This window comes from Manduca sexta, chromosome 18 (assembly GCF_014839805.1).
Source record: "Manduca sexta isolate Smith_Timp_Sample1 chromosome 18, JHU_Msex_v1.0, whole genome shotgun sequence".
In the NCBI taxonomy this organism is placed as follows: Eukaryota; Metazoa; Arthropoda; class Insecta; order Lepidoptera; family Sphingidae; genus Manduca; species Manduca sexta.
The window spans coordinates 9,824,869-9,841,377 of NC_051132.1; the positions used below are offsets into that span (position 1 = coordinate 9,824,869).

Consider the following 16,509-nt stretch of genomic DNA (forward strand, 5'->3'; position numbering starts at 1 on the left):
CTCTTTGGACTGTGGTATTTGTTATTCTATTCAAATAAATGAAATGCTTCAAACAATGACCCCTGATTGCTGTCAATCAATGTGACAGCGCGTAGAGACCGCGGGAAAATGTGTTATAACCTCAAAGTTTCTATTGTGGATACATTAGGGCTGTTGATATAATTAGTTCTGGATAACTTAAATTATATCTTTTGTAAAGTAAATATTAAAAATAAAATCAATAATTCCATTTAATCTCATAAAATAATATTAAAAATAACTAATTTCATTAATAAATCTCAAACATTAAAAATAAGTTGTATTATCTCCGCCCATGCTATTTTTTATCTGTGGTAACAAGATACAGGAAATGTTTATGACAGATATTTATGGGTTGGGCTGCTGGGGTATTTTCCCAAGGGTCGCCAGTGGTTGTGAGTGGTCCTCTAAACATGTTGAATTGACTTGGAGAGCCAGATTTAGTGTCTTATCTTTTTGTATAGTTTTTGTCGGTCGGAGACTGATGCGTAGGGTGTAGAGCGGTCACGTGGCGTATTGCGAGTTTAAATTATGTATGTCTCTCTACAGTATTTTGATATTCTACGATAAATTGTAGAGAATTCGTTCGTTTTTCATAAGATTACAATAAAAATCATTGTATCTCCTCGGCTAATGAACTGATGATTCAAAAAGTAACAGAAAACGTAATTCTTCTTCTCAGTTGTATACTCTTGGTGGAGTGGTCGTGGTAATGGATCGTCTGAAAAATTGATTGCGACTTTTACTAGACTTCTCCATCTCTCTCTATTAACCAAACGTAATCGGATTCTACATAATTTCTCGAAGACAGTGGTAACCGGGTGGATCCACTGGTGCTAAAGGCTCTCAGCTTTCCTCTATCACCTAAATTCGAAGGTATTAAGAGCGAAATTATAGTATGATAATAGAAAAAAACTGCACTAAGAAACCATTGCAATGCATTTAAAAGAATCTAATTTCCATTACACCTCTGTTTATTTTACGACAATCCATAAAACAAACAAAAAATATTTAAATCCCAAAACCGTCAATTGATTCACCTCGAATAGGGTAATCCAGATCCCAAGGGACAGAAGTGTCCCGCACCCTAGGGGCGGTTTATCGCACTCCACAGATGTTTAGCCGCCATTTAGGGGTTAGGGGTAAACATAATTAAATCAAACACAGACGAGGAATATAAATTAGCTATTGTCAACAAGCTATGATCTAGAGATGCGATGTACTGTGGTAAACTAACGTAGGATCTGTATTTTTTTTTAAATATACGTGTAATCTACCACTGACACTATTAAATTGATTTAAAACTTTGAGGAGTTAGCTCTTGCTGTTTGCTGTCTATTATATGTTTTAAAAAATAAGGAGCCCAAACACACACACATGTATAAATTGACAATGACGATTTGAAACGTAATGTGTTCTTTTATACATATGGGTAGAATTTAAGTTTGTACTTTGCGGGAGTTTTGCCGCAATGCCACAGTCAAAAGTCATGAAACAGTGAAGATAGTGTGAACAGCTCATAACCGAGGGTGTAACTAAAGGTTTTTTTTATAAAAATATAATCGGCTCGAGATAGCGTTCCCTCATGTCCTCTGGGAGTCTTTATCCGGGAGTTTGGAGGGTTGGTAAAAAATCCACATAGTTTATTATCACATTGCATACGACACGTCGGGTAATAGAGAATCTATTGCAATCTATTTTATCACCAAAGTCTAGATAAATCAATGACTTGATGTGTCTTGGGCACGAATAAGTACTAGGGTAATCATTCAAGAAGATTTACGTACGGCATTACGTCTATGAAGTACAGAGATGTAATGAGGACAATTATAGATGTAAAATCTATAATGGTTAGATGCTGGCTTTATATGTTTCCCGTAGTATCCATGATAATATTTGTTGTGTGCGTTAATAGGTTTGACCATTCATTTAGATTTTATCATCGAAATAAAACTATTGACGTAAAACTAATTATTGGATTTTATCGCTGTTTTTAAATTTAAATTTTTCTCCACTTTCAAAACATTGCAGCCTTCATGGTCACGGAGCCTGCTGCGATGTTAGTCGTCCTTCTCGGACGAAACGTTGTGGGAAAATGAATTTATAAAACTGTGATAAAATCCGAAATTTTGATATCTAACATTCGCTTAAACATAAGAAATCATTATGCAAATTTAACATAATATAAATAAACCACATAATATAAAGTGTGGTGTGAAGTCTACCAATACACACTAGGCCAGCGTGGTGGACTAAGGCCTAATCCCTCTCAGTAGTAGAGGATGCCCGTGCTCAGCAGTGGGCAAGTATATAACAGGGTTGATATTATTATTATAAATAAACCAGTCATAAATGTAACATAATATACCCTGCCCCTTGAAAGACATGGTTACTATAATTTCTGTTAAGCTAAAATCGAAATGTATTTCAAACTGTTACAGAAATCTTACAATCTATCTCGAAATACCTTAAATATGACAAAAATATTTTTATTCAATTGAAAGCAAGTTTCACGTCCGATGGGGCAGCCGGAAACAATCGTCCAGTGTGATGGCGCGTGCTATTACATCCGGTTTCAGGATATCGATATTTGCCACTTTTGATATAAACTTGTTAAAATATAGCTAAAGGTCGAAATAAAGGCTAGTGTCGAAATTTTTATTTAAAATGTTTGTCATGTCGCTGTTTATTTATTTATTTGAACAGCCAACAAAACATAAGCCATACATAGTTTTTTTAACAATTCAGTAAGTAATTGCTGCAGTGCTGTTTTAATTACAGGCTGTCACAGCATGAAAATATTAATACGTAACAATAAACAATTGGCTGCACCATAGGTGCAGTATATTTTAAATATAAGAATGAATGGGTGTTTTTGGATTGGATATAACGAATTAGCATACAGCAAGTCTCGCATCTTGGAATAATTGCAATCGCTAGTCTATATCATAACTTGAAAATCCATTCTTTTTAAGCCATTTTGTTTGTGTAATGTTGTGTGCTATTAATTTATTCTACCTTAATTTAGCTTCAGCTAGCTTTAGCTTCTTGTTAACATGTTATGATCAAAACTGTGTGTATAATAGGCATGTATATTTGAAATTGTGTAATTTTTACAATATTCATGACTTTTATGTTTATGCGAATGTTAGACATGGAAATAAATGATCACAGGGGGACTCATGTAGGCTGCAAAGTCTTCGGAACTTCGGGAGAAAATTAAAATATAAAATACGAAAAATACTTCTATTTCACAATATAACTTATATGATAACATATTATATTGTGGGTGTATATAAATAAATAAATGCTCACTTAAATATTTCAAAGGCTACATAGCTTTCTGAAATCGTCACCATAAGAATATCATCATCTGTTTCTCCTTAGGTCACCCGCACTTCTTCAACCAGCTGTCCTGCGGCCTGGATATCATTTCTCTAGCAGGAGAGTGGCTCACCGCGGCCGCCAACACCAACATGTTCACGTACGAGATAGCGCCCGTGTTTATCCTCATGGAGAACATCGTGTTGGAGAAGATGAGGAGCATGATCGGCTGGAAGACTGGCGACTCTATTCTGGCTCCTGGTGAGTTCACGAAACATAATTAGCCGTTAGAATTAACATTAATCAATTCTTCGAAATGTATATGTCTCTAACCTTTATAAATTTCAAAACGCCGTAAACACTAGAAAACCGCAATTCTTCTTCTTCTTGCGTCGTTCCTCAGTTCTGAGGGTCGTGGCTACCTCTCACCAGCTTCCGCCATATGATACGCTATTGATCCCGACTGTTGACCATCTATAACCTCAATTATACGACGCGAAATGTTTCGTACCACAGTCGCAGTGTTCCGAGTTCTATTAAGTGGGATACTATTATTACATAAACAATACAAATACAAATAAAGGTCAGGTTTTGTTTTTAAAACTGCGACGTCGTGTTTTTTTGGGTAGATTTCCTAGAAAGTTCTTGTTACATAAATACGTCCTAATCACAATCTTCTCGAAATTTGGTATCATCTACATTCGACTCATTAACCATGTTCCTAGGCGGTTCCGTGTCGAATTTGTACGCGTTCCTGGCCGCTCGCCACCGCAAGTTCCCGCAGTATAAGGAGAAGGGACTCTCCAGCATCCCGGGACAACTTGTCATGTTCACCTCAGATCAGGTAAGTTTAATGGCTATTTAGTGCATATTACTAAGATATTTTTATGATAATATCCTGCCAAAAACAATTTAAAATTTTAGAATTTCCAAAAACAATTGTAAATACAAAAATTAACTAAATCAATTTGTATTTTACAATATAGTATAGCATACTTTAATTTCATTCAGTGGTGATGAATAAGTTTGACTGAGACCTATTGATGGCATAAGCTCACGCAACTTCTCTGAAGAATTAGCTAAATGCATAACTAGTTCACCCACTGTTCGCCGCACTTTTGCATATCCCATTATGGAGTAGGGAGCGACTCTATACTATGACTGAAATTATACTGACCATATTTAGTGCCACTACTCGGTGAAGTCGTGTGCGTCCGTGTGCGGCCTCGGCACCGACTACTGCGTATGCGTGCCGTCCGACGAGCGCGGGCGCATGATCCCCGCGCAGCTCGAGCGGCTCGTCAGATACCACAAGGACAAGGGGAACGTAAGTATTTCATGTGACCACAACAATGTGTAACCAGATATAAAATTATTTATCTCCTTCAGTTAAAGCGGCGTAATCAGATCAGGAAGTGATGACTTGTATTTTCCTTTCTACTTCTGTTTTATGTGAATTGTTGCTTGATGGAACATATTTTTACTCATTAAAAAAACTTGTTCTCAATCTTAAAACCGTGAAGTGTAAAGATCGAATAACTCGCTTTTACATATTACAATATTATTGACTGTAATTACATGATGGCTATTTTTTTTTGCACAATCGATGGCTTCTAAGTTAACTATCGTATCTAAAATAATAGCGATACTAATTTTGCGTTTCGTTATCTAGGTACTGCAGTTTGGTAGTAACCAAACTCATAAGAAAAGTGAAGATTTTTTAAATGTGTTTGGTAGTAAACAGCTCCTAGTTAACGAAACGCTAAAATAGTGAAAATCGCTTTTTTCACATAACATAATTTACTTAGGAACTATCGATATAAGATTACGAATAAAAGAAAGCAAAATTCCAATTTGTGTTCGTTCCATAGGTGCCATTCTTCGTGAACGCGACATCAGGCACGACTGTGCTCGGCGCTTTTGACCCACTGATGGAGATAGCGGACATCTGCCAGAAGTACGACATGTGGATGCATGTTGATGTAAGTTCAAATCATATATTTTCCAGAATATATAATCATGCGTCAAATACATGCGCTTTATTGTGATAATGACTTCTAGATATGTAATTATACATATGTACGCAGGCTGCCTGGGGAGGCGGTCTTCTGTTTTCCAAGAAATACCGTCATCCACGTCTTACAGGCATCGAAAGGTTAGTCCATCTTCAACTCTAAGACTCGGCGCTAGGTACTATTTTAAGACAGTTTATAGCATATTATTTAATTTTTCTTCAAACATGTGCAAGCAATTAAATTTGTAAGTTATTTTATAAGGTAACTCATCACTGTTGTATCATTAGTTACTATAGAAACACTTTGTATCAAGTATAGCATTCAGATTTTAATGACATAGAAAAAATAGAAAATAGTAAATTTGAGTGTCGCCTAGCACGAATCCTTTAAAAAATGTTCTTACTTCAACACTTCTTTCTCTCTCCCGTTTCCAAAACCCCTCCTCTGCGATACAAGTACATCTAAAACACACAGTAAACATTATAGAGTTGGAATTAATCCTTCGGCACGCCATTAGCGTCCATCAATCATGATGGCCGCCGCGCCGCCCGCGCCCCCCGCGCACCCGCCGCTCCCGCCGCACGCCGCGCACAATCCGACGAGATCGCGCGCATTGGACCATGCGACATACCGCCTAGGGCTGCTGCTTGCTGATAGTGTTTTCTCATATTTAGGAAATTTTCTTTTAATATTTAAATAACCGATATCTGGAAAAGATGTAGTATGACAAATTATTGAGTGTACTTATTTTATAGATTAAGATTTTATAAGAAAACGTGGAATTAAAATTTTCGTAAACGAAGAAAAGTGGTTAATAAATTATTTTTTTTTTATTTAAATAAAAAATTACTGTATGCAGTATGTTAGTAGGCTTAACAATTTTCGATTGTCCTGTGTATCACAAAAGGCCGAAGTAAAACTGACACTGAATTTAATATAATATCGAACACTGATTTATATCAGGTATCTGGGTAGTGGGTCTATTATCATAATAGATATCTCGTATACACATTTATATTGTAATTAGAGAACGTAAAAACAAACCTAATTGCACTTTACTATCAGTAATATCATGCGTAGCACCCCTGCCCGTAGCAGTGCTACGTGATCCGTAGCCAGCTACGTCGTAGCAATACGAGAGTTCACACGTCAAGAATAAGCCGATAGAACAAATATGGGCTAAAACATGAAGGATTTCTATAAAAGGTGTTTATCTTGATTTTGTTTGATCCATTCGACAGTCGATATAGTGTTTGTTTTTACCACTTGTTTTAGGAGAAATAATATTTTTAAGATTATAATGAATTAAGAAAATTTTAAAAGAGTATGTATGTATGTATTTAATTAAAAAGAGAAGTTAATCGGTTGAGATTTTAGAGAGATGTTATATATGGTACAATAACTGAAGGTACTCTTAGAATTTTCAAGAAAGAAATATTAGAATAGTATCGTCAGTAAATCATAAACTTAAATCTAGACAAGGCAGCGTTCAGACGCTTTTTGATCAACCCACGTGACCTTGATAAAACTATATTTTATATATTATAAAACTTTATTTTAATATAAAATTTTGTTTTTACTAATTCTACATTTACGCAGACGTTTCCTTAAAAACTTCTATATTTTCACACCCTCAAGCAACTTAAAAAACAATCATGTCCTCCCGCTGCGCCCGCATGGTGCACAATTAATTAGCCTTCCTCTGTCCCTCCTACCCTCTAAACCCCGCGTAAAAAACGCGACATACCTCCGCACTCAGGGAGTGACGCGTCGCTCGTTTATCAAGAGTTTGCAACACTCTGTTACACCGTTGAGTTTCGGTTTTGGATATTTGGATATTAAACACCATAAATTAAAACTTTAATCTTTTATTTCAACAATGAACAGTACGTTTATTATGTTAAAGCAATTAATCAAAAAAACAGTAATAATGTTAAAACTTGAACTACTAGTTGAGAACGATAGTTTGGTTTATATCTTCAACGATTTTTTTATTAACTCTGTTTTATTTGAAATTAAACTAATTTTCGGATTCTATCGCGGTGCTAGTATTTTATTTTCTCCCGACGTTTCGAAGACTTTGCAGCCTTCATGGTCACGGGGGGGACTGAGGTGTTGTTCATCCGTAAAGTCAAAGTTACAATATCTACCTACATTTTACAATTATACAACTTTTTAAATTTTTTAAATTTTAGCTGTTGGTGGTCCGATCTACGCAGAATGAGCTCACAGTGTCTTGAAGTCTGGCAGCCGGTCTTTTGGGTTCCGATTTAATTAAATGTAGAACTGGATCCCAGGCTTGTGCAAGCTTCCAACCATCTTCCCTATTGAAATTAGGATGATTTTTAATTTCAATAGCCTCGCGAATCATCCTAGGCAGGAATCGGAGTTCTTTGGCGAGGATTTGTGGCTTGTCTAGTCGCAGATAATGATTGGCGCCTCCCTCAGAGTGTTCAGCGACTGCAGACTTCGTCGAGCGTCGGTGTTTCACGTCAGCTATATGTTCTAATGTTTTATTTGCTTATTCCGAATGACAAAGTGCATTTAAAACAGTTTTAATTACTCTCCATATATCACTGCTTTCATAACGTAATAAGGGAAGCTATAATAATTATATAGAAAATGGAAATAACATTTTTTAAATCATGTTAAATTGCAATTAAAATTTATTTATTATTTGGTTCAACAATTAAACACGTAGTTCGGTGTGCAAGTCCCTCGCCAGCCCCGGCCGACTCAAAGGGCTTAGCTAAAAGGCGCGGGAGCCCCCAACTGTTCCAATAGCAGATAACACCGTGTTTAACTTTAACACTCGCTGTTAATCTTTATTGCCTAATGTATGCTGTAATTATAGCCGCTATTGGTCGGAGATTTTAATGGAATTTATAAATGTATTCAGTATTTTGTGTGTCAATGTGTTACTTTAAATATTTTGTTAGAAATAAATTCAAACTTAAAGTTTTCTTATTTAAATAGTCTTTCGCAAGCTCTTTTCAATCGTCATGAGTCTAACACAAGTTCGAAACGTAATATTGCTTTGAAGAAGAAGCGGAGAAAGAAACTCCCTCAACAGCACGATCTCTCAAAATAATACTATTTTATTTAATTCAAAATGTCATAGTACATCTAATTAATTCTAATTTTCAAAACAAATAGCGCCTTATGAAAGTTACAATGTAATAAAATAAATATTAATAATGATTGCCCTTTCAAGATCAATTGAAACGCTAAATGTATAATTTTATTATTCAAAATAATTCTAAGTTAGTAATTACAGCGTGTGAATTTGCAATATTTGCGATTTGTTTGTTACCAGGGCTGATTCCGTGACATGGAATCCGCACAAGTTGATGGGTACCCTGCTGCAGTGCTCCACGGTCCATTTCAAATACGAGGTTAGTATCATCACATATAATTAAATTTTGAATATACATCATATATTAGAAAAACGAATACGGGCGGCCTTTATTAGAGCAAAAGAAGCCAAATAACATTTTTTAAGATGTTTTTTTATCTGTATGTTTGCACACTCATCAAGCAAAAACTTCTGCGTGGAATTTAATGCAGTTTTCACGGGTGTTTTACTAGAGATGTAAATTCAAATTTAGGGGTTATTTTATCGTGAGAAAATATAAAGTAAATTTTTAACCCGAAAAACTTATGCACGCAGGTGCATCCGCGAACAAAAACTAGTACATACTAATTTTAATTTTTATCGTGCGGGAAACACTGGTCTATAAAAATATTCGTTAGAAATAAAATTTTGCCGTATCCTAGCTATAATGTCTTATAGTGAAACATTTTAATATTCTCTTTGAGAAAGTACATATTCATAAACACAACTAAAATAATGGTAAAAATAGAATATCATTAATATTAAACAGTCAATGAATTAAATTGAAATATTGCATATGTAACAATTAAATCTGTTATCAATATTTGTACGATATATATATTTTGTATTTTATTTATTTATTTAGTTTACACTTTGTACACATGGTATACAGGCGGACTTAATGCCGTGAGCATTCTCTCCCAGTCAACAGTGTATTTGCTCCTACCGAATGTATAGAAACTCTATTTTTTCATCGTGAACTAAAAACAAACTAAATAACTTTTATATGATCGTACCTAAGTTCTTATAGGGTATAGATATACACAAGTAATTAATTTGAGAGGGGAAGAGCCATCAAAAACATACTACTTGCAACATCTGCAAGTTATTGCTTCGGCGACATGCTTAGGCATATTTTTGGCGCATGAAGTTGGCTGCGTTAAATTTTTGTAGTTGTGATTAAATATAGATTTAAATTACTTGCAAATAAAATAACAGAAATTGTTAGTACCGGAAGAATATAATAATATGTCAATGATAAGTAGTAAGTACACATATTTTTATTCTACAACACGAATAAACAAACGATAATCCAACAGGATCTAATTAATCTTGATTTCTGATAATAAAAAGTACATTAAAAGTCCATAGCAGTCTATCTCGTTTCTGTTTATCTGCAACCTGAAATTCGTCCTCAATAGAGAGTCCTCGCTCCTCTAGAGCCTAGAGTGCTGCATTTCAATATTTATTGTAGTTGGAATCCTTAAAACGGGAATTACAGTTAATACTGAATCCTATGCATTTAGAAATAAGGATGAAAGTATTACACGCCCTTTTTGGATCCCTCAATTGGTAACTTATGTTGCAACGTGCCGGCAAAGTGGAATTTAATTAAATGCGTAGTGCGCCGTCAGATGGCTGTAGTAATGCACTACAGATAAATATATTCTCAGTTTTATCGATAGTCGTTCAAATACATTTATTAGTCATTTTTATTTGACGATTTCTATAGACAAGGAAGAGCATGTCTTCTTTATATTACTATTATACAATCTTATATACTTCTTCGTCTTAAGAAGCAAATAATTAGTGCGATTGCTAAGGACTTGAATAAATGTTATTAACCACCATGGTATTTCAATGAGAGTATAGAAGCCTCCATTTTGGAACCAGAATGAAAAAATCATTCTGATTCCAAAATGGCTTATAGACTAACTGGTTAATATATTGCATAATACATCTATAAATTTCTACATCCCACTGTTGTATAATATTCGTCACGGGACATTAAATTACGAGTATGTCCTAAAAATGGTATAAATTGTTTATCGATAATGACGATGTCTCTGCACTAGCTTTCGATTTTTCCGAAGGGGCATGCTTGCCACTTATCATACACCATATTGTACTGACGTTTACGGCCAATAATCCTATTAATTGCAGTCTTAAACCCAGCAACTCTTATCGCCGACACATAAAGTTTAAAATCACTTGACAGCTGCCAAACGACTTTGAACTCTATTGTAAATATTCGGAAACGTTCAGGAATGTTATACTGAGGGGCTGAAAAGGGAGTTAGGAAAATTTGTTTTCCTATGCGAGCATTCAAAGTAGTGGAATTTGAACAAGTATTTACTTGACTAGATACGGGTGCTCAATGTGGTGTTTGAGTTTAGGTTTTTTAAAATATCTATATATAAAGCTTGATATATATTATTATTTACACGGGGTCTATATTGAACTAAATATTGCTCGCGGCTTTGCCGGCGTGAAAAGCCTTTCTGATACAAAGGTCCCTAAAAGTCGAGAGATACGTAACCCACCTGATGTCAGCATCATCTAATATATATTTAATAGTGAGGTTTTAAAAAATCATATTTCCCCATAGGAACAAATTATCAGGTAAAAAGAAAAGTGTTATCACAGAACACGTTTTATCCGTGTGCCAAAATTCATTAAAATCCGTTCAGCTGATTCTGTATTTACTTCTAAAATACATCCAAACATTTGCATAAACGTCCTTATTTATATTAGTTAGACAATAACATACAAAAGTAACTTACAGAACTTTTAAAAATACTATATTTCAAGAAAACTCATACTTAATATGCTCCCGAAATGAGTGGGTATAAAGAACTGATAACAGTATATTGATTTAATTATAATTAAATCCGATACGTATTTTTCCCAATTAACTCCACCACAGAGTAAACAAAACCGAATGATAAACTTAAAAACGAAATTCAACACAAACATCTGCTTTGGGCAGATAGTGGATCCCCATAGATAATTTACATAATCTAACAAAGAACTCAAAATGGTGTAACCGAAGACCGAAGGGGAAAACATTTCTTTTCGGTGACAGTCAGGTCGAAAATAATTTCATACTTTGACATATATAGTCTTGTAGAAAAAAAATATAATAATACATGTTATACGTATTATTGCATACCTAGTATTTAATTTTAATTACATAATATTATTATAGTTATTAAGTCTATCGTAAAATAAGTTAAGGAACTCTATTTATTCCCAAACACTAAGAAGGCAGCTAAGAAGGCAGGCCCGGAAATTTGATTACCACATTTAACTTCTAAACATCAAGAAGAAAATAGCATTGCCGGATGAATCCAATTAATAAGTATTTCCACAGGGTATCCTGCTGAGCTGCAATGCGATGTCAGCTGAATACCTGTTCATGACGGACAAGATCTACGACCCGCGGTACGACACCGGCGACAAGGTGATCCAGTGCGGTCGTCACAATGATATCTTCAAGCTGTGGCTGCAGTGGCGTGGAAAGGTCAGTATGGCTAATACTTCTATCAGTAAGATGAGGACAGTGTTTGGTAAAAGTAATCTATTAACAGTAGTGTCATATAGCTATAGAAATTGGTATAGCTACATACTCATTTACATAAAAAAAAAAATCTTGGCATTGCCTACTTACAAAAGCAACGAATACACATTAAAACAAAATATAGATAGTACTTAATTCAGTTTTTCTTTTCAATATAAATACTCCTTCTTAATGGCTCATTAGTATAATTATTTGATCAAAGTGGTATAGTGTTCAAATTCATTTCCCTTAGGGTACCTCTGGCTTCGAACGCCTGATGGACCGTCTGATGGAGCTGTCGGAGTACATGGTGCGCCGCATCAAGGAGCAGCCCGACAAGTTCCACCTGATCCTCGAGCCCGAGATGGTGAACGTCTCCTTCTGGTACCTGCCGAAGCAGCTGCGCGGCATCCCGCATGACGCTAACAAGGAACTGCGGCTTGGAAGGTGAGGAAGGGTGCAAAAGAGATAGATGTTTTTGTTTTGTGAACTTTCATGCTTTAACAAACTTGATAACTACTAGTCGTTGGAATAGAACAGTATAAAAAAGAAAGATAGTGCAGATTTTATAATGAAATACGAATTTGTCTAACATAGTAAAATGAGTAAGATGTTTAAAAACATTCAGAACGGATAATAAGTAAATAAATGAAGCACGTTTGCTGCAGCTATATTATGTCCGCAACTAAAGTCTTTATTTAGTAGTAAAGTCTCGTTATTTAATATGAAACATATTTTAAAGATTGAAGTGTCCAGTTTTCGCATTCTGATGCTCAGGTTTTTAAACATGTGGCTTTTATTCTAAGTCAATTGGTAGCCAAATACTTGATATCGCGAAACACATTTGTAACTAATTGATGTTTTGACCATTAGGTTTGCGCCAAGCTGAAGGGCAAGATGATGCAGGCCGGCACCATCATGGTGGGCTACCAGCCTGACGACCGTCGTCCTAACTTCTTCAGGTTAGTATAAGTAGTATTTTTTTTTTAATAGAACTACCTGCAGACTATTGATAGAGAAATTACATTGGTTGATTTATAGAGTATGCAAGTGTTTATTAATAAAAATAAACTAAAAATTGAAGATATTTACCTATCCCTTCGATAGATATCATAGCATCCACGATTGTTTTGCTTTCTCCAGATATTTAAATAACAAATAGAATTGTTAAAAAATATATAATTTTGATATAGGAATATCATATCCTCGGCCGCCGTCACCGAGAAAGATGTGGACTTCCTCCTGTCGGAGATGGACCGTCTTGGCCAGGACATTGTAGTCGAATAAACTACTCTTATGTCCATAAAGTCCAGAGCAGCGGTGGAGACGGGCTTTCCTTGCGGTTTGTGATACGGCGAAATTAAATAGCATCTTTAGTAAAACGTAGTGACATCTAGCGGCGAGTAGGGTAAACAAAAACTTTTGGACTGAGGAGAGCTAGTTTCAACCGCGCATTAGTAATTATATTCATGCACATTAAATATACGTATATTTCTTATTGATGTCTACACACTTCATTAGTCGCGTGTGGGGAAGTATGTATGGATTTTTCTTTGTCTTCAATAGAAAACTCTAAAGCCATCTCTTTCGAGTAGTCACATTTTCAAAGAAAATCTATTTTGTAAAAATTGGCATCTTTTACATTTCTATTTAAATAATAACGATTTAAGAGTAGACTGGCCGTTTGTGTCTTCTTACATTTAATATCACGCAGAAACAGTCAGATTTTTAAAGGTTTAGATTTTTTTTCATTCATCCAAAAGTATGCGTGGGCTCATTTAGTAAAACAAATAGTTTTATTAATTTATTATAAGTAAATAAATATACAACGATTATTGTTTGAATCTTAAATATCTATAAAGTATATATAAAATAGTACGACAATAATGTTGAATTATTTATGGCCTAGAAAAATACTATTTTCCGTCGAATTATTTTCCAGAAAAACTTCCGTGGAACACACCTTATTATGGTATAAAGATATAAAACTATTTTCCCCCGTAGGTAATATTGTAAACTTTCTCAAATTATAATCAAACGGCTTCCAAAAGTGTTATTTCCTATACCCATATTATATTGTTAAGTTGTAAATCTAAATCATGACACTGAAAATATATTTTCTGATAGATATGTATGTGTTAGCAAATTGTTAGGTGTACGCTTAGTGTTAATTATGTTACAAAGGGCTTTTGCTGTTGATGTTTGTGTGTCTGTATGAATGTTTATACGTCTGTTTGAATGTTTGTACGTCTGTATGTATAGGGTGTTTGGATATGGTTGAGAAATTGGTGGCGATACCTCTATACAACGTATCGGTTACATTTAATAGACACTGCTCTCTATTTAGTGCCAATCTCTATTCATTTCGTGATATTCGATGCAGTTATATTTTTAAAATAATGTTATGTTGTACTGAACTATAAAACTGATTACTGACATATTGCGTGTGAGTGTTTTATGAAATACATAATTGTAATATATAATGAATTGCCACCAATATAGAAAGTATGATAATATTTTGTGTCTATAAGAAGGTAAGAAAATACTAATAAAATAAAATAGCAATATAAATAAAATATTTAAGTCTTCCAAATATCTTCCATATTATTATGAATTTTATATATAAATTATAATTGAGTATAACTGAAATATTAATTTTCTCTAAACTATATAAAGTTTTCTATTATTTAATTATATTTATCGTGATGCATAAACAATTATTTAAGAATTATAAAATATTTTAGCTATCGTGCAGAATATGCCATGTCTACCTCGCTAATTATGTTTTTTTTTTATCTAATTTTTATACCTGAACCTTATTATGTTTTATATATTAATATTGTTAAACGAATAATAGTATAGATAGAAATACTATGAGTATAAAGTAAAATAGCCATATAGATAATATATATAAATATATAGTCTTACTGGTTGAAGAGTGAATGACATTGGAAATGGGATAATAAAAATAGAAAAGTATACTTAGTAAAAAAAAATCCACCACGTCTGCCATAGAAACTGGGCGGCATTAAACTATTTTATTTTCTTTGTTTGATAGCGACGAGCTTAAATATGAAACAATAAGAGGGATAAGAGATTGAAGAACAAATATTCTGAAAGACTGTTTTTGCATTGGTAACTTTGGCAAGTGGGAGAAGATAAGCGAAGGGAATTGAAAGTTTTTGAGTTTGATATTATATTGCATTTTTTACTAGAGTATTAATTAGTTAAACATTTATTATTCATCGAGAACGCCACATGGACAACAAAACATTTCATGAATAAGAATTGACATAAAATATTACATCTGGTATCTATAACTTCACCGTAGAGCCCAAATCAATGTCATTTGCTCGTAACAAATGTAGTCGTAATGTACTTACTTAATATTAAAATTTCATATATGATACATATCTCCCGTTTTGCCAATTAAAACAATTGTATTTATATTTCATACGTTATAAAAGCAGTAGCAGCTTGTCGGTGCTTTTATTGGTATACAAAATTCGAAAACAAATGTATTTATATAATTTAGTTATAAATTAAAGCCGAAGGCGCTTTTGTTAGGTCTTGGACACTAATAGAAAAAAAAATATTATTTGTTATTTAATAAATTGTCTCATTTACTTAGAATATTTTAATATAGTAACTGTTTGTAAAGCCGGGTGCTATGATGCAACTAGTTTTAAAAAAAACAGCTTAATGTGGGTTCAAAAAATGTGGGTTTTAAAAATCATACTTGCCGATGCTTAAGCCATGCAACGTCAATTAAAAATGTATAAATCACGCCTCATTTCTACATGATCACAATGCCCGGCTTAGTTTAGATTTCAACTGTGTAATGTTTATTTGTAATAATATATAACATTTAAACAATAAAATTATAAATGTAGCGAGATTCTGCATAATGCAATAACTTAAGATCATGTTCGCTGTCACGCACGTAGATATAATAATATGAAGTAGGTAAATATAACCAGTATAATATTTAGCAAGTAACTGATTCGTATAGTTGATTTGTTATTAATTTTGCACAGTATATCCCATGATTTTTAAATATTTGTTGCACCATAAATAGTACTATTGTTGGAGTATTAAGCAATTTTATATCCACTGAGAGCCTTTTATAATCGCCATAATGAGCTCAAAGCTGTCCCTACATCGCATTTATTCCCATTTGTATCTTTCATACGATGTTAAATATTGATTGTTACAATCAAGAACACAGCCATGTCATGAATCTAAATATTTTAAGTCTTCGCTTTGGTCTGATGAAAAGGTAACTATTTGATAAGTGTGACATCATTTCTACTCAATAATAACGATCATGTATTCTCAAACTTAATACGCTCTCCACTCCATAAAAAAATTTAATTTACTTTATAGAGCATTGCTTGTGTGAAAATTATGTAATTCAGATATTTGTATTTCTTTATTATTAGAATATTATTATATATAAATATTTAACAATAATATTT

The 16,509-nt window shown here is 33.8% G+C and overlaps 1 protein-coding gene across 1 annotated transcript; it reads left to right on the forward strand.

The window, feature by feature from the left end:
• The first annotated feature begins 2,537 nt into the window (after positions 1 to 2,537).
• LOC119189660 (glutamate decarboxylase-like) lies at positions 2,538 to 13,434 on the forward strand. Its single transcript, XM_037439931.1, is given in 11 exon segments — positions 2,538 to 2,571; positions 3,406 to 3,603; positions 4,068 to 4,186; positions 4,529 to 4,669; positions 5,214 to 5,324; positions 5,430 to 5,497; positions 8,674 to 8,752; positions 11,846 to 11,995; positions 12,285 to 12,488; positions 12,905 to 12,993; positions 13,225 to 13,434. Coding segments are annotated over 11 exon segments (1,287 nt in total). The 3' UTR covers positions 13,319 to 13,434.
• The last annotated feature ends 3,075 nt before the right edge of the window (positions 13,435 to 16,509 follow it).